Source organism: Rhinoraja longicauda, chromosome 9 (assembly GCF_053455715.1).
Source record: "Rhinoraja longicauda isolate Sanriku21f chromosome 9, sRhiLon1.1, whole genome shotgun sequence".
Taxonomy (NCBI): domain Eukaryota; kingdom Metazoa; phylum Chordata; class Chondrichthyes; order Rajiformes; family Arhynchobatidae; genus Rhinoraja; species Rhinoraja longicauda.
The window spans coordinates 7,084,491-7,108,320 of NC_135961.1; the positions used below are offsets into that span (position 1 = coordinate 7,084,491).

Genomic DNA, 23,830 nt, shown 5'->3' on the forward strand with positions numbered 1-23,830 from the left:
GTGATGTTTCAGGTCAGAACCCTTCTTCAGACTGATTGTAGACATGGGAAAGAGGTCGGACAGGGCAAAGCGTGGCAAATAAAAGTTGAACACAAAGGAGGGGACTTTGAGAAGTGTACACATTTAAAAAATATTTCTTAACTGCTCAACTGTTATCTCTACCGTGCATGTGCAGTGAGTACATGAGATGAAGTAATTCATTTTTGTCACGTCTTGCTCTACTGTGTGCGGGTGCTGTTCTGTATTTACCATAAGTACTACTAAATGCTAAATTCCCACTGTGGAATCTGTAGTGGTTGCTATGTAGTATCCAGGCATGGGTCCACTTCAGTTCACTTTTACATGTAACTGGTGACTGACACTGGTATTATTCAGTTTCAACCAGATTTCAGTGAGGCCTTTGACCCAGCCTTAACGATCATCATACTATCTGCCTTCACCTGCTGCTGCTTTTAACCTATTGTCTGCTTGAACCCACTGTGTCCCTTTACACCTACACCAGACTATAGCTTTGCTTATAATGTCATAAATCCCAACCAAACTCACCTCCAAAACAGTACACTCTGCAACTGGACCCTCAGCCATCTTTTGCTCTAACTCTATTGATAAATTTGCAAAAGGGAACACTGTAGTGGGCCAGGGCTCAAACAATGAGATGAATTACAGGAAGGGGGTGGAGAGCTTAGCCACATGTTGTCAAGCCAACAATCTTCCTTGGTGTGAGTGGGATAATGAAGAGAACTCATTATTGATATTCAGGAAACAAGATGGCGTAGCTACGTTCCTCGATGTAAATGTCACCACAACTTGTCCTGGCCTACTGCATTAAAGTTGTGAAAGATAAACCAAAGCCTGTATTTCCTCAGAAGAATAAAATAGTTTCAGTTCTCTCAATAACTCTTACTGACTTTTACAGATACACCATCAAATACACCCTATTGAAAGTATAAGAAAATAACTGCAGATACTGGTACAAATCGATTTATTCACAAAATGCTGGAGTAACTCAGCAGGTCAGGCAGCATCTCGGGAGAGAAGGAATGGGTGACGTTTCGGGTCGAGACGTCTGAAGAAGGGTCTCGACCCGAAATGTCACCCATTCCTTCTCTCCCGAGATGCTGCCTGACCTGCTGAGTTACTCCAGCATTTTGTGAATACATCCTATTGAAATACATTACAGCTTGGTTTGTCTTTTCAAGACAGCAAGCCATTGCACAAAGTTGTGGATGTAGCGTGAAGTCCTCCCACACTTCGTGGACCATTTTATAGCCCTGTCGGACAGAAGGTGCAAAAGCTTGAAAGCATGTATTATCAGTGTCAGGAACGGCTGTTTTCGCATAACAGGCTACTGAGTGGTCTTTTTATAAGCTAAGGGTGTGTTCCCAATCTTCCAACCTACCCCATTGCCGCCCTTGCACTTTAAAATAATCTGCACTCTATACCTTTAATGTTATAAAGCTGTAAAATTGTATTCTGCCCTCTGGTATTTCTCTCTCGGTACTGCCTGTTATATTTGTGTGTGGCCTGATTGAACTTGAGTACCATGTGATTTGACTGGATAACAAGCAAAGTTTTGGCATATCTCGGTACATGTGACATTATTAAAACACTACCGGCACCAAGGGAGCGGAAGCTTTGTAGAGGGTTGAAGGGGTTCACCTGGATGTTGTCCGGATTTCATTGAGGGTGGTGGGTATATGTAGCGAGCTGCCAGAGTTAGTTGAGGCAGGTACTATAAACTATTTTAAAACTTACATGAATAGGAAAGAGCCAAATACAGGCAGATGGAATTCGCTTAACTAGTTTAGATGGGGGCATCTTGGTTGGCATGGCTGAGTTGGGCCGAAGAGCCTATTTATGTTAGCTATGAGAGGATGCACTAATTGGATTGTTTTCTTGGAGATTAGGGTGCTGAGGGGTGAACCTTTAGAAAGTTTTGAGACATCTATATACTAAAACTCTTGTTTATTCCTGATCTACAGCCAAAACGGTACACGATAGCGCAACAATTTTAGGCCCACCTTACTCACCGTCACCCCTTTGGTGCTGATGGAAGAAGTTTCATTGAAATTGGTGTTATATTTTTTAAGTTATTCACATTTTAAAGTTTAAATCTATCTCCAAGGGAGATGGGGGGGGGGGGGGGGGGGATGGTGGGAGGATGGGGGGGTGGGGAGTGGGGGAGGAGAGGATTCTGCACCAATCAACGCAGGAGAGGTTTGGGTCCAACAGGTCCACTTGGTCTAGTAGAACATAATAATTGGTAAATTCCTAGGATCTAAATGTCAAATACTAGAGGGCAGTGGTGAAAGGGAGAATATTTAAAGGAGATGTGTGAGACAACTTTTTTGTTGGGGTTCTTGGATGTCTTGCAAATATGGCCAGGATAGCTGCTTGAAGCAGATGTGATGGCAAAGTTTAAATGTTTAGATGTGAACAAGCAAAAACTCAGGACCCATCATGTGCAGGCAGGTGTAATTAGGTAAATTAGCATCATGGCTCAAGCAAACGTAGTAGGGAACGTTCCAGTGATGTATTGTTTTGTCTTCTGAGCCTTTGCTTGCGTTCTCTCTTAATGTGTTGAATTCCATTTGCAACTTTTGTGCCCATTTAATCAGTCCATTGATGCCTCTCTTCTGTCTAAAATTGTCTTCCCTGCAATGAATTGAACTGCTATTTTGGTATCATCTTTAAATTTCTTTATATTCACTATATTACGGTATTAGTTTTTAACTTCAGTAGGAGGTTGTTTACCAGTGTGCCTCCCACCCCCCACGTTCATCTTTTAAATCTAACAATCCTATATGGAAACTCAGTAACCAAGAATGTTGAGCTGCCATTGCTATCCATGGTAACCAAGGAGAAGGTAGGACCGTTCAAAGATAAAGAATGGAATTTATTCCTAGACAGAGAGCATTGTATCTTCTCGAGTCAAAGCCAATGTCCTGGATGACTGGAGAGTCACCATTGTTGTTCTTTAGTTTAGGAAGGGAATTGCAAATAATCTAGGGAATTACAGGCCAGTGAGCCTTGCAGCAACTGTGGAGAAGCTAACGGAGAAGATTCTTCAGGATAGGATTTACTCCCATTTGGAAGAGAATGGGCTAATTAGGGGCATGGAGTATGGCTTTGACCATGGCAGGTCATCTCTTTCGAACGTGACCATGTTTTTTTGAGCAGGTGAAGGAGATGTTCGATGAGGTGCTGGCTGTGGATGTTGTCTGGATTTTTGTACGGCATTTGGTAAAGTCCTTCTTGGTCATCTAATTCTTAATCAGAAGATTAAAATGCTGGAGTCCATGGTGACTTGGTTGTTTCAATTCAGTACTGGCTTTCTCCAAGATGGATGTTGTTGAAGGGTGCTATTCTGGCTGGAGGTCTGTGTCCAGTGGAGTTTGGGGCTGCCATGTTCAGAAGGTGGGCAGTTTGAGTGAAACTGCATTCTGCTGATCTGGGTTGTCTCCTCCAGGCACGATGATGCCATTTCGGATCGTCGGGATCACCACTGTTGAGGTTCACCTGTTGTATAAACACTCAGTTTAATATTTGCTCAACATTTGATACAGCTCAACAATTAGTACAAGAGGGCAAGGTGTGTGTTAACGTGTTGACTGTGCGGTGAAGACTAGCTCCGTCGTCCGCTGCACACCGTTGGCAGACCATCCAGATGGCCGTTGATTGGTCGGCCCAGATCATGTCGGGTCCACACGAGTGCTCGAGCTCGACGAACGACACTTCGAGACCAAAGTGGCTTGACCTGCCACACCATCCACTTTAATGTCATCTGTAAATTTACTAATCATGCATTCTACATTCTCTTGACCGTCTCACTTGATATTTCCATGTTGGGAAAAAGATTCTGACCTATCTATGCATCTCATAATTTTATGTACTTCTATCGGGTCTCCCTTCAAAAACAATGGTGGTTCCAACACACATCCCTGCAGAACTCCACTGCTCACGGACCTCCAGCCAGAATAACACCCTTCCACCACAGCCCGTTGTCTTCTATGATTTCAGACAACCAGGTCACCGTGGATCCCAAGCAACTTAATCTTCTAGTTCAGCCTAACATATGGGACTTTATCAAATCTGAATAAAATTCATGTCGATAATATTTCCTGTCCTACCCTCATTGATCATCTTTGTCACCTTTTCAAAAAAACTCGGTCGGGTCAAATGCATAAGACATGGCCTGCCAAAGATACAAACATGCAGATTATTCTAGTTGTTCCCTTATCGCGCCAGAAATGGGTTCGGTCCTGACTACGGGTGCTGTCTGTATGGAGTTTGCATGTTCTCTGTGACCGTGTGAGTTTTCTCCAGATGCTCTAGTTTCCTCCCACATTACAAAGATCTGCAGGTTTGTAGGTTAATTGGCTTCTGAAAATTGCCCCTAGTGTGTAGGATGCAAAACTGGGATAACGTAGAACTAATTTGTGGATTATCATTGGTCAATGCGGCGGGGGCTAAAGGGCCTGTTTCCACGTTGTATTACTAAACTAAACTGTTATTTAATATTAGGTAACTTTATAGCACTCAGAAATGGCACTGCAATATTAGGAAAATATCAAAGTTTGGAATGTTATGCTTGTCATTACTGTAAGCAAGGAGTAATGTCCCTAGATCTTTGATTGGAGTTTACATATTTTGCATAGAAAGATCAGGTGTCTGTACAGAATCAATTCTTGAAATACACATTACCATTAATCAAACTGCTCTAGACTTTTCCAGTATTTAGAACTTCTCTTATGTTGTCATCTAGCCTAAGTAGAAGTGGGGTGTAAGCTGCCCAAGTGAAACAAGCAGTTCACCCCAGCGGTATGAACATTAACCTCTAACTTCAAGTCACACTCGCTTTCCCTCTCCATCCCCTTGTCTCAAGAACACTTTAACCATGGGTAGTTAATGAAATTGACATACAGTTAGTTTTGACACTGGTGCATTTATACTGTTAAAATTATAATGCAGCTTTTAATATTTTTAGCTTGCAGTAATAAAAATAAACTTATCGCTATTGAAAAGATGTCAATTTTGTTCTAATTTTTTTTTTTAGATTGCTGTACAGTAACTACCAATGATTTAATACTCTGCTGTTTATAAATGTTTTTTTTGGGGAGTGGTGCTTGATTCCAAATAATCGTGAAATTACTTTTCCTGATAGCAAAGAATGGCTCAAGAGGTTTTAACTCATTTAAAGGAGCATCCTGATGCATGGACAAGAGTTGACACTATTCTGGAGTTTTCACAAAATATGAATACCAAAGTAAGTGAAATGTTCATGAAGAAGTCTTCGAAATGTGAATCTTGAATTAAACTTTTGGCAAGACAAACTTATACTATTTCACTACTGGGTTTGGAGGTGTTTTGGGATGTTTGCAAGGCAATTAGGCAACTGTTGGTATGATTTGAAACACGAGGGAGGGGTGGAAACATTTGTCCTGCAGAGCCATCTATGATTTCAATTTTTGAGCAGAGCCAATTGATCATACTGGTATGAAAACAAAATCATGAGCAGTTTGCCTACATATTGTTAAACACATTCTGTCTGTATTAAGTTTTAGGGGTAGTGGATATTATCTTTTAAATATCTTCAGTTTTAATCAAACATCCTGCTAATTAGTGCAGTGCAGTTAAACTTGGAATTATTTTTGACCTTTGGTTCCTGAACGCTTCCTTTTTGAAGCACCAACGCCAATTTTCAGTAAGTTGCGAGGTAAACCTTGAGTGAATGAGTCCATTTGGGCCGTCTTTGCAAACATGTTTATAATGCATTTTATTTTTCTGTGTCTACTAGTAAATGTCCAGTAAACGTATTTGAAATCACTCTAACTCTTTAAATTTACTGGCATTATTTTACTAATTTTACTCTGGAATCTAGTAATTGTCGTGATGAAATTTTGAGAACTTGTTATTGAGATTGAATATCATCCGCACAGTACTTCCTCAAAGTTCTGATCTAATCTTAGTGAAGGTGTTTGTCTTGTTTTCTTGCCTGTTGCATTGTTTTGTTACTGACAGTTATTACTAATTTTTAAGCTGATTTGTCAACAGTATTTGTAAAACTCAAAATTGTATCTTGTGACAAATGAGATGATTAGAGGAACAGAGAAAACTGAAGGTAAAGAATCTCTTGCATACCTAAATTTAAAATCATTGGTGCTAAATTTTATGCGCTGACATTTGGCTTTACAACAGTTTTATGCAATCACTATTTTAGTGTTTTTTTATTCAAACTGTTAATGTTATTTGACATTAATCATAATGTTCCATTATGTTGATTGTAATAGGAAGAAAAGGGGTGTCTTCCTGTGCAACTGACACAGCTAGGCTTTGGCGGCAGGCCTCCACAAGGTCTACCCTTTTGATTCCCTTTAACTGAATTCTGTTCATCTATGACTTTGTTTTAAGGGGATGGGTTAAGAGTATAACAAACAGGCTGAGGGAAAAAAAGAAAATGTAATTTGAATTATTTCTCCTGTAGGGATCAGTATTGTTTTCTATTGCTCTTATTCTTTTGCACACAAATAGATTGTTTCTGAGTTATGCAACTTTGGCATTCATTGATTTCCTTTTCCCAAACATACAAAGCTTAATAGCTGCTGTCCATGCTACGATAGATTTGGTTGGTTGCTCTTTAACAGCTTTATGTCAAATTTGAAGATTTTCCTCACATGTCACATCATCACAATCTCGAATGTACAAATTTTATATTTTGTCTTTATTTGCCAATATTCACCGCAAAATTGCTGTGCTAAGCTTTTTCTTAAAATAATAATTAGTTAAATCTCCCTTATCATTGGTGGTTCTGGATATCTGGCTATCCTGCTGTAGAAACTGCATGAAACCTACATTCCTCTTGACCATTTGGCTTGTGTATTAATGGTGTGGAGGAATAAAAGTGTAAAAATTACTGTGTTCCCATAATTATGCATGTTGGTAAACTGCTATATTGTTAATCTTTTTATTCGTAATTTCTTCCTTGGCTTTGTAGATTTATTCATTAATTTACTTACAGAATATTGTTAATTTGGAATCTAAGAAAGGCGTGTTCTTGTGATGCTCAAGTCGAAAACATTATTGTTTTACTTGCAGTGTGCTATTTCTTGTTTTTTGTTTTTACTAAACACCTGATCCCTATAGTTGAAATAGGGTGTAACTTTTAATTATGACAAACATTAATGGATCCTAAATTGATGAGGGTGATTGGGAAATTGGAAACTACACTGCAAATGAGTCTGTGGGCTGTCTTGCTGTTCCTGAAGAGCAACACCAGGTAGATACAAGAAAACATGTTCACTAACTGTTGAAAACGCCATACTGTAGGTCTCACACTGTTGAGCTAGACTTGATGCATTATTAACTGGTGCAAGCCCTGATCAACAGCAGGACTGCTTGACAGTTCAATTATGTAACAATTTGTAGTTTTGTGCAAGTGAAAACAGCAATTGCATGAAATCTTAATTCTCACTTGTAAAGTACTGTGGTAGATTAGATTTTGTGCCTTGGTTTTTAATAACTTAAAAGAGCAGATTTTGCTTGCACGAGAAGTAGCAGGCAAGCATTTTATGAGAATGTGGCTTATAGTCTTAAATATTAGCATGTCCATTTTATGATTCTCATGTTGCCATGTCATCTCATTACAGTACTACGCACTGCAGATCTTGGAAAATGTAATAAAAACTAGATGGAAGATTCTCCCAAGAAATCAGTGTGAGGGTGAGTGATCAGAATTAATGTCTCCCAAGCTTGATGCATACCATTTTCAAAGTTGAGCATCTCTACCCTTTCCCTGCCTTCGACACTTGGTACTTGGGAAGAGGAATACCCTCTTTGAACCCTGGCGATCATGAGTGATGTGAACCTATATTTCATTTACACTCCGATTAAAGGGTTTTGGGTTGGTATTTGTAAAAAAGGTTACATTAGTGAAAGCAGAAAGTATTTTTGAACAAGGAAATTTCATGAGAGCAAGAAGGAGGTGCTGCTCTTCATACAGCAACGGTTAAGTGCAAAGAAAAAAAGTTCAATCTAAAAGCAATAAGTGATGTAGGACAGCTGAAGACCTTCCTGTGGGAGTATCATAAAGGTTTCTCTCGCAGTTTGAACTTGAAGTTAGGATTTTCAACCTCGAATTCCATGTAGAGTTGAACAGGAGTATGAGAAGCTGAGGTTTTCCTGCATCATAGCTTCCAGAATGTGGCCACCCCACAGTCAGCTTCAAAATGGCAAGTAGGCTATCTGAATGGGCAGGATGTGCAGAAGACCTTTGAGATGTACATATCTTTGTATAGCGACTGGCACAATTGGTAACACCTTTGTAGTGCATTCCTGGACATGCCATCAAGGGACGGTGAAATGCATGGGAGGGGACACAAAGTTAGTAATGCACCAGTCAAAGTGGAAGGCAGAACTGTGGTTTCTGCTGGCATCGCTGACTGAGAGAAAGGGTTATGGTCCTTGAGACAGTGTAATGAGCTTGGGAGGAAGGGGAGAAGTAATCCAGTGATCTGGAATTCTCCCAGTTCTGTGTGTTAATGAGAATGTAAATGGGAAGATTGGCCAGATTCATGTATGCGTAAAGATATGGTGCAGGAACAGAGTAATAGATTCTTGAGCAGTTTGAGAGACAATGGATGCTGAAAATAGACAAATTGCAACTGGATCAGACTGGCATTAGATACGAGTAGGCAGGCTCTGCAGATGAGGAAATTTTGATAATAACAAATGACACCAGCTTATAGAAATAGAAATAGGATTATGGTGTACAAAGAAATGAGTGTTAGATAGTAATAGTGAAGGAAGTAGTAGATACTGACAGACACAGATGTACAGAAAGTAGTTTATAATGCATCTATATAAACAAGTGGTGATTAACGTCAGAGGCAGATACAAATTCTGTGATATGAAGTAGCTTAAAAGAACAGGAATTGGCACTCAAGATTGGGATGGAAATTGGGTGGCTGAGATATTAAAGGTTTTATGGTATTGCAGCAAGGATGTTTGAGAGGTAACGTTCTGAAACCATCAGTTAAGAAGGAAACTTGTACTAAGAGGGGGTTCCTTTGTAGGTCACCAAATAATTTGATATAGGAGCAAAACTGCAGGGGATTATAGAAATATATAAAGTGCTAGTCATGACATTCGAAGACTTTTTGTTGGTAATGGGGCCAATATTTGGAAAAGGAGAAGAATGTTCCTCCTCTGAAATGTTCAGAAGATCTGGCTTCTGGCTGAAAAAGCAAGGAAACAATGATCGATCTTTTAGAGAATGAGGTGAGCTATTTGGGTGCATTGATTGAATTTATGAGATCTCTGCATTCAAGTAGAATTTCTAATTTGGGAGAATGTAACTTTAATGAGATGTGGTGGAATCTTGCCAAGATAAAATGGAATCAAATGGACAAATAAAACAAAACGATGAATATTATTTAAAGAGCATATGTTTCTGGTACCAGCTAGTTATTTTTCATACAAAGGGGAAAGATAAGGGAACAAAAGAGAGCTCCCTGGATGTCTAAGATAGATGATAAAGAAAAAAAGTGGATATATAATACATATTAGGTTAACTCCAGTGATTAGCTAGACTGAATATAATATATTGAAGTGAAATTGAAAAATAATAAAAACTGAGAAGGTTTCGGAATGGCAGTTTTACATATAAGGAACCCAAATGTATTTTCCAGATATGCAAGTCGGTAGTTAAAATTAGCAATGGGACTGATTAGGAATAAAAGGCTACCTTTGTGAATAGAATGCAAAATGAATACTTTATATCAGTCTTTGCTTGTGAAGAAGACGCTGACACAATATCAGTAGAAGGGAAGGTAGAAGTAAATGGATAGGGTGTGAATTAAATTACTAGGAAGACTGGCTAAGCATGAGCATCTGGTTTGGGTGGGATGCATTGCTGTTTACCCAGGGAAGTAGGATGAAGATATATGTGGATCAAAGTGAGGTTATCCACTGGTGGAAAGAACAGGAAGGCAGATTATTATCTGAATGTCAGATTAGAAGAAGGGGAGGTACAATGGGACCTGGGTGTGCTTGCACATCAGTCACTGAGAGTAAGCATGCAGATTATTATCTGAATGTTGTCCGATGAGAAGAGGGGGAGGTACAGTGGGACCTGGGTGTGCTTGCACATCAATCACTGAAAGTAAGCATGCAGGTACAGCAGGCAGTGAAGAAAGCCAATGGCATGTTGGCCTTCATTGAGTTTAGGAGCAAGGGCGTCCTACTGCAGTTGTACAGGGCCCTGGTGAGGCCGCTCCTGGAGTATTGTGTGCGATTTTGGTCTCCTAATTTGAGGAAGGACATTATTGCTATTGATGGAGTGCAGCGTAGGTTCACCAGGTTAATTCCCGGAATGGCGGGACTGATGTACGATGAAAGAATGGGTTGACTGGGCTTGTATTCACCGGAATTTAGGATAAGAGGAGATGTTATAGAAACATATAAGATTCTTAGAGGATTGGACAGTGTAGATGCAGGAAAAATGTTCCTGATGTTGGGGGAGTCCAGAAGCAGGGGTCGCAGTTTAAGAATGAGAGGCGGACCATTTAGAACTGAGATGAGGAAGAACTTTTTCACCCAGAGAGTTGTGAATCTGGAATTCTCTGCCACAAAAGGCAGTAGAGGCCAATTCATTGGGTGTTTTCAAGAGTGTTAGATTTGGCGCTTAGGGCTAAAGGAGTCGAGGGATATGGAGAAAAAGCTGGAACGGGGTACTGATTTTGGATGATCAGCCATGATCATGTTGAATGGCGGTGTTGGCTTGAAGGGCCGGATGGCCTACTCTTGCTCCTATTTTCTATGTTTCTATTCCAGGAAGATAAACCATAAACGTTCAGTGTCTACATGTTGGGCTGCTGTGAGAGAGTGAGAAAATAGCACAAAGGGGTGCAAAGGCACATGGGCCATGGGCCAACTACAAGCTAGTCAATTTAATCTTGTGGGAAAGCTTTTAATACAAAAATAGGGGGGTAATTAAATGATGTTTGGAAAGGTTTTAGTAAAGAAACATCCACATAAGTTTGTTAAAAATAATTTTATTGGTAATCAAGTCGAAGCCGACCTAAAGGACAGGGTTGTGGTGGAGATCAGATATTGACTCGTTGAGTTGCTAGAGTATTTTTGCGCAAGATTCCAGCATTGGCAATGTCTAGTGTGCAGGTAATGTGATGGTGTATGCTTCAACTCCTGTTTCCAGTGGTTCATAGGATCTCCTGGTTGCTTAGTTTTATGCAACTAAGTTTAGTGCAGTTAACATGCTTGTAGTCAAGTATAGAAATATGTTGCAGTTATAAATGGCCACATTTAGAGTATTGTCTTCAGATTTGGTCACCGTATTATAGGAATGAGGTGTACAAAATCATAAGAGGAATCGCTGGCTGAATGCACGGTCTTTTGCCCAGAGTAGGGGAATTGAGAACCAGAGGACATGGGTTTAAAGTGAGGGGGACATATTTAATATGGACGTGAGGAGTAACCTTTACACAAAGGGTGGTGAGTATGGAATGAGCTGTCAGTGGAGGTAGTTGAGGCAGGTACTATTGCAACATTTAAGAAGCATTTAGACAGGTACATGGATAGGATATGTTTAGAGCAGGGGCCTCCAAACCTTTCAGCATGAGGGCCACATTATATATTTGGCACATTTGCAGGAAAAAATAAAGAAATATCAGTTTTATAAATTTAATGAGGTTTATATGGCAACAAATAAATAATATTCACATTTTAAAAAGAGCTTGAAATATTGGAATACATATATACCGTAGGTATCCAATTATTTATAAAACAAAAAAAATACATTGACCACCAGTGGGCATGTAGACTATAGAAATACCATGTGATATAATGGCGGAGTGACCACGGGTGGGCACTCCACTAAGAAATCATTAAAATTTAAGATTATTATTAAGTTGGCAGCTGCATACAAGCCCTCAACTTGATAGCCTACCTGACGTGTAAGTTTGGAAACTGACGCCGAGATCGGTCCTAAAGACCGGAGAACGGAGGAGGAGGGAGCCGTTGGCGACGATGGACACGATGAGTGGGCCAGTAGGAGAGGGGTAATGCCTCCAGCGCCTGCAAGGTCAGCTGCAGAAGGCTCTTCCCCCAGGACACAGAGGCGGTCGGGCGAGGAGAGGGACGTCGATCGACGTGCCGAGCCAGTTGAGGGCAACTGAGGAGGCCCTGCAGCAGCCTGGGGCACGCCTGGATCGGGAGCCGCTCCAGTGCATCCAGCACGCGGACCCGACTTTGGACTTTTGTAAATGTCGCCAAAATATGGTGACTTAGCACATGTGATCTATGCTAAAATAATTCCACCGTACAGTGCACACGTGATAATAAACCACCATTCAGAAATGGGCCGCTAAAAAAAAAATCTCCACGCTACCACAGAACCCGCAGCACGGAACGTGTTAAGAGCTTGCTGCGGGCCGAATAAAAACCCGTGGCGGGCCGGAGGTGGCCTGTGGGCCACAGTTTGAAGACCGCTGGTTTAGAGGGATACTAGACGACCCGTTGGGTTCCCGTTGTTACCAAAGGTTCTTTAATAACTTGTCAGTTTCTTTGCAACATGTGGCTTAATTTAGTACAATTAAAAGCGCTTGAACAATTGGTTGGGCAGAAAGCAGCCAAAACGGTACCCGACAGCGCAACAATTTGAACGAAACGCGACCCATGGACCCATTGGGTTCCCGTTGTGACAGCGGTTGATGGAAAAGAAAGACACAATTTTAATATTATCAAACTTTAACTTCAAGAAAATTTGAGCATTTCAGGAGTCATCGTTGAACAAAGCACACGTTTAATGACAACATTGAATATGGAAGTATTAGATCAAAATAGCGTCAAAAGCACGTGAACAATTGGTTGGGCAGAAAGCAGCCAAAACGGTACACGAAAGCCCAACCATTTGAATGAAACTTGATACTGCACACCGCAGGCGAATGGTGAGTAAGGTGCCCCTAGAATTGTTGCGCTGTCGTGTACCATTTTGGTTGTATTTTCGGAACTTACATATTTGTGTGTATAATAAATCTTGTATATAGAATAATAAATTATATATATATTTATATAATTTATTATTCTATATATAAGATTTATAATACACACAAACACACAAATGTGTATGTTCCCAAAATACAACCAAAATGGTACACGACAGCGTAACAAACATGTAATTTATATAATATACATATAAACAATTTATTATATATACACACATATGAATAATTTATTATATATACACATATATATTGTTTTTATATATAATAAATTATATATGTATATAATAAATTATTCATATGTGTATAATAAATTATTCGTGTGTGTGTATATAATAAATTGTTTATATGTATATTATATAAATTACATTTTACACATAAATATTATGTATGCCATGTTATATATGCTAGATGGGACGCGGGAGGAGGAGTAGAAGAAGCTGCTCATTGGGGGCTGTATTCCGGTAATGGTGCGGGGCGCTGGGCCCGGGCGGGAGCGGGGACATGATGACGCCGTCGGTTGAAGCGGGCGCTCGAGGAGATGGAAACAAAGGATCAGTGGACGACCATCTCCCTCCTGCTCGGAGTCTCCCCCGGGGCCGGGAGGGGGGAGAGGGAGCCACTGAGCCCGGGCGGCCCTCCTGCCAGCGGCCATCTTGTTTGGGAGAGCGGGGAGAGAAGCGCAATTAAAGCCGTACGTGACCCATTGTAACATCACACACTGAGTACCTTTAAGAAGTCGGATTGAAAGGTGATTTTTAAACTTTAAAATCTCTAACTTTAAAAATATAAGACCAATTTAAATAAAACTTTTAATTATCAGTCGCCAGGACAATGGTGATTAAGGTGGTGCTAAAATTGTGGCGCTATAGTTTACTGTTTTGGCTGTTGGTCCACATGTCCACAACAAAATCTCAGAAGTACATATATATATATGCCCATTCCTCGTAGAGGGAGTCACTGACCTGGGCCTCGTGGCGCCAGCGCTGCAGCCAGAGCGAGCCGTGGACCTAAAGCCTCTCCTATATTGGTCTAGCACCCTCAATCCCCCCCACTGACCCACTCCATACACCCCACTGACCCACTCCATACCCCTCACCCCACCACCACTTCCCCCTCCCCACCTGCCCTCAACCACTCCCCCATCCCCTGCCTCCACGCCCCTCTGGACGCGTTGGCAGCGAAAGCCATTTACCAGTGCACCTTGCGTGCAGCGCTGATTGCTGGCGAGTGTCGGATGGGGCTCGGCAGGAGTTGGGACTACACCTCCCAGCGGGCAGTGTGGCGGTGGGAGGGGCGCACAAGATGGCGAAACAGTAGAAGAAGGAGAGCGGCCGCCATTTTTGTCGAGTCGTCGACACCATCGGTTGAAGCGACCGTTGTCGACGATGTCATCGGTTGAAGGTGGCGCTGGAGGAGATGCGGGAGGAGGGGGAGAAGAAGCTGCCTGCTCGGAGTTGTATTCCGGTGATGGTGCGGGGCACTGGGCCTGGGCCGGAGTGGGGGCTCGACGACGCCGTCGGTTGAAGCGGGCGCTCGAGACAGAGGGGAACGATCAGTCAGGGAGACGGAGGGGAATGCACGGATACCGGGTCAGGCAACCGTCCCCCAACTGCGCAGACGCAACTGCTGGGCCCGGCAAGTGGGAGTGCACTGCGCAGGCGCGATTGCCACATTGAAACTTGTCCCATTCACAGCATAAAGTTTATTAAAATTTATAAAGTGAATTACTTTTAAAATATAACGAAACTTGATATTGCACACCGGAGGCGACTGGTGACTAGGATGCCCTTAAAATTGTTGCGCTATCGTGTACCGTTTTGGCTGTATTTCGGGAACATACATATATACAAAGATGAGAGTTTTAGTAATATAAAAAAATATATATATATATATATAAAATAATATAGATAGATAGATGGGCCAAACGCAGGCAGGTGGGTCTAGTGTAAGTGGGCAAGTTGGACCGAAGGGCCTGTTTACACACTGTGACTCTGACTCTAAATGACTAATAAATACAATTGGAAACCAAACCAATTTTAGCACTGCTTGGTGTGAAGGTTTATAATATGATCTTCATACATTTGTCATGGTAACTTGGAATGAGGATTTTTAGCTGCGAGATTGGTGAGGACAAGCTCGAGTATCCCATTTTGGTTGACTCGCTACCTGCAATCAGCCTTCACCCAGCACATTTGCACTCTTCTGTGAGAGTTAATTAAAACAATATTTTGGGTGAAGTTATTATTAATACTTTTAAGTCAATGTAATATTTGAACAACCATATGCACTGCTCATTCATTTTATCATTCAGTAATTTTATTTTTATTTTTTGTTGTGCATAGGAATTAAAAAGTATGTTGTTGGATTGATTATTAAGACTTCATCTGATCCTGTAAACATTGAGGTACGTTTTCATATCAAGCTGAACAGTGTATGGTGTCTCAAAATTCTGCATTTAACTTATTTACTGAATTACTGCTTTTTGTTTTAGAAGGAGAAAGTTTACATTGGGAAGCTGAATATGATTCTGGTTCAGGTAAGATCTTGGAGGATTTGAGAGTAGGTTGGACAATTGTTTCAGTGTGTAATGATTTCTAAAATTGTCTATGGGGTTCGATCACAGCTGATAGGGTTTGAAGTCTTTATTGAACATTGTCTACTTGTGCTGCATATAAACATAGCACAAAAAGTAAGGACATTTGTGTTTGGTAGATTATTTCTTTGTTGTAACCATGCTTCTTGGCAATAAATCTTATACCGTTGGAAAGCCTGTTTATTTCCCTTTTAAATGGTGCCACATTTGTAAGGAACATGCATTTGTGAGATGAGCAGCAGAGCTGAGTGGATTGCGCCCATGAAAAATCTGCCAAATCTTCTCTGCCAATGCCAAACAGCTTATTCTGCCATTGACTCTTGTTTGGTGGATTGGATGATTGAAGTCTGAAGAAACAAGACATATTGGCAATTTAACAATTTATTCATTTAATAAACAGGAGCCTCAGTAGCGTGTGGAAGAACCATACACAGCCACAACAGCCTGGCACCTCCTCCTCATGCTGGTCACCAGCCTGGTCACACACTGTTGTGGGATGGCATCCCATTCTTCAACCAGCATTTGTCGCAAGTCAGCCAACGTGGTTGTGTTGGTCACTCTGGCACAAACAGCACGCCCAAGCTGATCCCACAAGTGTTCAATGGGGTTGAGGTCAGGACTGCTGGCAGGCCATTCTGTGGGGGCGAGCATTGTCATCTTGGAGGATAGAGTTCGGTCCCAGACTGTGGAGATATGGGATTGCCACTGGTTGCAGAATCTCATCTCGATATCTCTCTGCATTGAGATTGCCTCCAATGATGACAAGCCTCTTTTTTCCAGTGAGGGAGATGCCGCCCCACATCATCACACTGCCTCCACCAAAAGATGTTACTCTTATCGGTGCAGCAATCAGCATAGCGTTCTCCGCGTCTTCTCCACACTTTGACCCTATGATCCAACTGCCGTAGGCAGAATCTGGACTCATCGCTGAACATAACGTTCCTCCACATGTTCAGGTTCCAGTGCACGTGTTGCCGACACCAGCGCAAACGGGCCTGACGGTGAAGGGCAGTCGTGGCAGGCCTCCTGGCAGCCCTATGAGACTGGAGATCGGCTGCATGCAGTCTGTTCCGAATTGTCTGGGCAGAGAGCCGTCGGCCATATCGTCCTGCTAACCTTGATTGCAAATCTGTAGAAGACAGCCTATGGTTCCTAAGTGCTGACAGGGTGAGGAAACGGTCTTCTTCGGGTGTCGTCTTCTTGGGACGCCCACTTCGCGGCCTGTCTCTGACATCCCCGTTATATGGAACTTGGCCTTCACTTTGGAGATGGTACTAGGGCTCACTCCAAATAATGCCGCAACTTGGTTTTGCGGAACACCAGCTTGAAGTTGCCCTATCGCACGGGCCCTATCCAGATCAGTCAAACGTGGCATGCCGATTCATGGAGCAGACACCTACTGACCACTGTAGCAGGGCCCATGCTCACAGATGCTGCCAATCAGGTGCCAATCAGGCACCTGATTGTCAGCACCTGGGGGTACCAGAAGCTCAAAACAAGAGTCAATAGCAACAGCAGAATAAGCTGTTTGGCATTGGCAGAGAAGATTTGGCAAATTTTTCATGGGCGCAACCCATATACTCAGCTCTGCTGCTCATCCCACAAATGCATGTTCCTTACAATTGTGGCACCATTTAAAAGGGAAATAAACAGGCTTTCCAACGGTATAAGATTTATTGCCAAGAAGCATTGTTACAACAAAGAAATAATCTACCAAACACAAATTTCCTTACTTTTTGTGCTATGTTTATTTCCAATCGAATCTTTTCATGTTGTACAAAATAGTTTGGTACCGGTTTCAATTTAAAATTAGTTCAGAAATGGGAAGAATTGGGTCTAAAGTACAGACAAGCTTCTTTGACTTTGATGTCTGGAGACTTGGTAACCCTAATTTGTCATAACAAATCAAGTCAGCTCAAATCTAACTTAACTATGGACTTAAACAGTGAAATAAATTATTTATTAAATAAAACTTGGTACTTTGCAACTGATTGTGAATACACGTTTCTGCCTTTATTCGCATGATAATTATTGTGTCAAAAGGCCAACGAGTATACTAATGCTGACCAACGAATGTGATACCTTTTTTGGTAGAACAGAGAGTAGTTATTAACGGGTGCTGAATATTTTGGTTTTTAAACAAATCTCTAAATTGATTGCTAACATCTACGGTGGATTGGAGGTGAAGATTCCAGCAGAAGTGAAACATTTACAGTTAATCTAAGTTTTGCATAGCTTTATTGGTTAGGTATTTGCATATTTAGGTAATCAACTCCTTGATTGGAGTTATTGATGTGTAGGGGTTGAGGTGACTCTTTTATGAATGCTTCATCCTGGCCACTGGTCTCAAAATGCTCATTACTGCCATAGATGTTGGCAAATGTAAATATGATTTTGGACATATTTGCTATTTGTGATACTTACAGATACTCAAACAGGAATGGCCAAAACACTGGCCTACATTCATCAGTGACATCGTAGGAGCAAGCAGAACCAGCGAGAGCCTATGTCAGAACAACATGATTATTCTCAAATTGTTGAGTGAGGAAGTGTTTGATTTCTCCAGTGGGCAAATGACCCAAGTTAAAGCAAAACATCTAAAGGACAGGTATATCTCGGAAATTACATTTTATTCAATTAAACAAATTATTCCAGGTGCTTGATCAATGATTTCTTGTTTCTTTATAGCATGTGCAATGAATTCTCTCAGATATTCCAGCTGTGCCAATTTGTCATGGTAAACAATATTTTTAACTTTTTATTTTTAAACCATGCCCATTTCATTTTAATTAATTCCGATTTCATAACTTTTTTTTTGTTTGCTTGCAGGAAAACTCTCAAAATGCACCTCTTGTTCAAGCAACCTTAGAAACATTGCTGAGGTTCCTAAACTGGATTCCACTTGGATATATCTTTGAAACTAAACTAATTAGCACGCTAATATATAAAGTATGTACATCCTCACAGAATCAGGATCCGCAGAATTTTTCAAATGAGAAATTGGCCAAAGCTAATATATTTCTCTCTTTTTAGTTTCTCAATGTACCCATGTTCAGAAATGTGACTTTGAAGTGCCTGACAGAGATAGCTGGAGTAAGCGTTAGTCAGTATGAAGAACAGTTTGTTACTCTCTTCACCCTAACAATGATACAGCTGAAGCAGGTATTTTAAATTTGATCCTTTGAAAGTAGTTAATCTAATGCTACATTCTCTACAAATCTCTGAAGGTCAATTGTATAATGCATAATTTTGCATGTACAGGGTCCCCCGGTTACGGGTGACCCGACTGCAAACTCTCCCAGTAATTTTTAAAGCATTTTTCGAGACAGGAAAGCTAGTTACAGAAATACAAACATGAGGAATAATTGAGTTGGGATAGCGACTAGTTAATTCAAAAGCTGAGTTTTTGAATATCACTATTCACGTAACCTCCCTGCAGCAATCAAACAGATACATTGCCTTTACGAACACTGCTGGTACACAGTGGTAACTAAAGAGATTTGCTTTGGAATCTTGACAAGGTGAATCTATATCAAACATAACATTCATTGATACTTTTAAAGCCATCAAAAATTGTCTTTGGACATGGGACATTCTGATTCTGTACCATTGTACATTACTCAGGAGAAGACAATAATGTTTATGTGAATTGAACTTCATTGAAATAATTTGCTTCTGACGTGCAGAAATCTGAGGATCAGGACCCATGTGTAACCCATGAATTACCTGATGATATTACATTTGGCATTTCATCTATCACTGCTTCTGATAGCTCCAACAGGATCTCAGTCACATCTTCTCTTCCAACACACCTCTACCATGACCATTTCTGCGTTGCATAGGAACTACATTACTCCTTGCTCTGCTCATCTCTTGCCAACTACCCTCCCATCCCCTGGTACTTTCCCTGGCAACCATGGGTAGGTTTCTACATTTATCTTGTCTAGACCACTTGGGAAATTGAACAAAAAGTAAACTGTTGGAAGAACTTAGCAGGTGGGGCAGCATTTGTGGTGGGGTGGAGGGTGAAATTGGTGACATTTCTGGTCACTACGTCAGAACTGAAGAGTGGGAGGGAAGACGGACAGTATAAAGAGATGGTGGGGTGGTTGAGATAAGCCAGGAGACAGTATCTTCCCTTGCGATCATGTTTGTTTTAATAGTCCTCCCTCATTGCCTTCCTGAGATCTAACAACTCTTTCAGGTCAGGCAAAGATTATAATGTATCTTCAACCTTGTCTACTGCACTTGTTGCTCTCCATGTGGTTTCCTGTACATGGGAAAGACCAAGAATACACTTGGTGATCTTTTCGTAGAACCTCTGTCCACAATGGCTAATTTGAGCTCCCAGTTCTATGCTGCTTTAACTGGTCATCTCTTCCTATTCCTGCACCAACCTGAGTGTCTTCGGCTTTCTCCACTATCAGGTTGAAGTGAAATGCAAGCTGGAAGTACAACACCTCATATTTTGTCTGGGTAGACTACAACCCAATGGTGTGAATGTTGATTTTTTTTCCCGTTACAAGTACCATTGTACACTGTTGTTCTTTCTCTCCTTCTGATCCATCCAGGTTCTCCCACTCCCCCTTCCCAATTATCCAATTTTGTTCCTCTCGTGATCCCATCTGCGTGTCAGCCACGCACATTGTTTTCTATTCCCCCCCATCAACTGGTTCCATCTGTGCACCATCCCTCCATTATCTGATTTCACTTATCACCATTCTGCAGCGTCTTGTGTCTCCGCGTGTTACGTTCCACTCTGTCTCTACCCTCTCTTACTTTGCCCATCACCCCCATGCCACGTGCTTCCTTCTCCACTCCCCTTATTGGTCTCTACCTATCATTCACCAACCATTGTCTCCAACCCACCCTCCCCCATTTGGCTCTATCTTTTGTTCCTCACCTACACCTATCATCTGCCAGCACATGTCATACACCTTCCTCTCCCCTCTACGCTATCAGTTCTGATGCAGGGACGCTACCCAAACCTCAGCCGTCTTACTGTCCTGAGTTCTTGCAGCAGTTTGTTTTTAGCTCCACGTTACTGCAACTGCAGTTTCTTGTGCCAGTGAGCAGTATAGATTCGTATATTGTGCCAGTGTCAAAATTCCTCAGTTACTTAATGTCTTACTGCCTTTTTTGGTGTTTTGATGACATGTTTTGCTGCCTTTGGTAAGATTCCAGTACTTTATTTCAGGATGAAAACCAATTTGTGTTTAATTTTATGCACTGAATATAACTAATGAATTGTGAGTTGGTATTGATGTAGTTGTTGTATAGAATAAATTATGACCACAGGTGGTAGACATGTCTGCATTTACTATTATAGATGCTTCCCTTAAATACCAATATACGATTGGCATATGCAAATGGCAAGGATGATGAGCAGAACTTCATCCAGAACTTGAGTCTCTTTCTTTGTACTTTCTTAAAAGAACATGGACAGCTTGTTGAAAAAAGATTGAATTTGAGGGAAACTCTTATGGAGGTAAGAATGTTCATTTGTTTTGAAATCTACGTTTAAAGTTTCACCAGTGAGGCTGCCATTTACATCCTGTATCCTGAATGTGGTGGTAATTTTTTGCCTTGAACCGCTACATCATTCCTTTCGGCAGTGGAAGTTCTGATGGTTTGTATGCACCTCCTGTCTTTTGCCAGAGTGAGGCCACAACAAACTGGAGGTACAGCACCTCGTATTCTGCTTGAGTAGCTTATAACCCAACGGTATGAGCGTTGAATTATTCCATTTTAGGTAGCTTCTACAAATGTTGCCCCGCTCTCCACCTACATTCCTTCCTCAAGCTTCACAATTCCCAACTCTTTGTCCTTTTGGTCTCACACCTGTTATTTCATCTGGCCTTTGTCCAACAATCCGTCTATTTAAAATAATAAACCCTCATCTGTGTTCTCCTTTTATCGGTCATGTTTCGTCCTGGCCTTTCTCTCTTCCTGCTTGCGTCCTCTTTCCCTTCTGTCCCCCAAAGCAATCGGCCTGAGGAAGCGGCTGACCCAAAACGTCACCTATTTGTTTTCTCTGGAGATTGTACCTGACCTGAAACATGCTGGTTACTCCAGCATTTTGTCTGTCTTTGGCAAACCAGCATCTGTAGTTCTTGTTACTACAAATATTTAGGATATTGCATATCATTTGGGCTCTTTTCTCATAGTGAATATTGATTTGGTTACTGGAAGGCTTTTGTGCTTTTATAGGAACATAATATCGTGACCTTATTAGCAATGCATTTGTCCAGGCAAGTGGAGGATATACTATTGCATGATACTGCCTGTGATATTAACATTTTGGAAAGGATTTGAAGCGTGTGTGTGTGTGTTAACGGCCTCAAAATATAAATTTTACTTTACCGTTGTACATGTGCTTAAGCCGAGAAAAGAATGACTTGGGATAAATCTATGAATTCACAGGCTCTTCATTACATGCTGCTGGTCTCTGAAGTGGAAGAAACTGAGATTTTCAAAATTTGTTTGGAGTATTGGAATCACTTGGCTTCTGAGCTCTATAGGGAAAGTCCCTTCTCAACACCTGCAGCACCTGTGCTTTCTGGAAGTCAGCATTTTGATGTGCCTCCAAGAAGACAACTTTATTTGCCAGTATTATCCAAGGTGGGCACTAAATGGCTTTTTCAGTTTTTGAGTTGCTATTTCTTAATTAAATGTTAAGACAAGCAGAAAAATAAATGTGCTTCGGTGGTTTTCTGTGAAGAGATGTTTAGAATATTTTTAATGTATATATAATTCCTTTGGTTCAGGTTACATTGTCTCCCTAGCTTTTTAACGTTTGGACAATGCTCACAGTTGATCTACTTCCTATGGATAAGGTCTGGGGTGGCGCAGTGATAGAGTTGCTGCCTTACAGAGCCAGAGACCCGGGTTTGATCCTGACTGTCGGTGCAGAGTTTCTACGTTCTGTGTGTGGCCACGTGTTTTTGCTCCGGTTTCTTCCCACACTCCAAAGACGTACAGGTTTGCAGGTTAATTGGCTTCTATGAAGTGTAAATTGTCCTTAGTGTGTAGGATAGTGCTAGTGTACGGGGTGATCACTGGTCGGTGTAGACTCGTTGGGCAGAAGGGGCTGTTTCCATGCTGTATGTCTATAGTTTTCCATCTTAAAGCTTTCTGTAAAGGAAATTGCTCATTTATAACTTGCTAAGATATGTTGGAAGATTGTTCTGTGATTGATGAGCATAGTGGTTACTTTAATTTCAATATGGAGCACTTGTCGTAAGTATTGACATTTCTTTCTCAAAGGTTCGTCTTCTTATGATCAGTCGTATGGCCAAGCCGGAAGAGGTACTAGTGGTGGAAAATGACCAAGGGGAGGTTGTGCGAGAGTTTATGAAAGATACAGATTCCATCAACTTGTATAAAAATATGAGGGAAACGCTTGGTAAGATTTTTTTCTTTCCTTCTCCATGTAGGATAAGATAAATCTGTTTAGAAGTGAGCATGTTAGTGAGTTTGCTCAATTTTCAACAATATATAAATAGATCCTTTAAATATATGGTCTCTTGAAAGCACCAGATTAATTAAATGGTGAAATATGTGACAAGTGTGATTTTGTTGTTGTTGAGTAATGTAATATTTAAAGCTTATTTGGAAAAATTGTTGCTTGGGTTGCAAAATTCTGCTACTTACTTTAATAGTGAGGTTGGAAATAGAATAATGACATGATTTGCCTCACAATTATTGTCAAGAAAATAATAAATTTATTATGACTGATTTATTTGAATACCTTGATTCAGTCACCGCATCCTGCGGATCAAATATTTTTTTGGGACATTTTAAAACCGTTGCTCTGGTAATATCTTATAATATAAAATCTGGGAATACTCTGCTGGTCTGTGGTTAAAGGAATAGATTTAACATTTCATGTTGACCATTCACCAGAACTGGGAAAAGTTATGAATTTTGGATATTTTAAATTGCAGAGTAAGAATGTAGGGCAGAGAACCAAATTGGAGGTTGGTGATGAGGTGGAGACTGAGGTGATATTGGTGATGATAGTTGAAAGATGGTAGTAACGGTGAGTGAGTGACAACATCTATATGATGGAGGGAGAAATCTGATGAGACAAAATTTGTGCAGCCAAAAGAGAGAATGAATCAAAACTAACTGCAGGAAATCTGAAGTGCAACTCTAAAATATCCAGTTAGCTGTAAATGTTAAATGCAATGGCATCTGTAAGGTGCCATTCTGATGT

The 23,830-nt window shown here is 41.0% G+C and overlaps 1 protein-coding gene across 5 annotated transcripts in view; it reads left to right on the forward strand.

Moving 5' to 3' along the window:
- The window catches only part of LOC144596460 (exportin-1), a 62,408-nt gene that overhangs the window by 8,150 nt on the left and 30,428 nt on the right, over positions 1–23,830 (forward strand). For all 5 annotated transcript variants that reach the window (XM_078404744.1, XM_078404746.1, XM_078404745.1 and 2 more), the window contains 11 exons: positions 5,165–5,266; positions 7,647–7,719; positions 15,362–15,423; positions 15,511–15,555; positions 18,039–18,220; positions 18,301–18,349; positions 18,442–18,561; positions 18,646–18,774; positions 20,942–21,100; positions 22,036–22,233; positions 22,879–23,017. In XM_078404744.1, the coding sequence (XP_078260870.1) occupies positions 5,165–5,266; positions 7,647–7,719; positions 15,362–15,423; positions 15,511–15,555; positions 18,039–18,220; positions 18,301–18,349; positions 18,442–18,561; positions 18,646–18,774; positions 20,942–21,100; positions 22,036–22,233; positions 22,879–23,017 (1,258 nt within the window). The remainder of the gene's footprint in view (positions 1–5,164; positions 5,267–7,646; positions 7,720–15,361; positions 15,424–15,510; positions 15,556–18,038; positions 18,221–18,300; positions 18,350–18,441; positions 18,562–18,645; positions 18,775–20,941; positions 21,101–22,035; positions 22,234–22,878; positions 23,018–23,830) is intronic.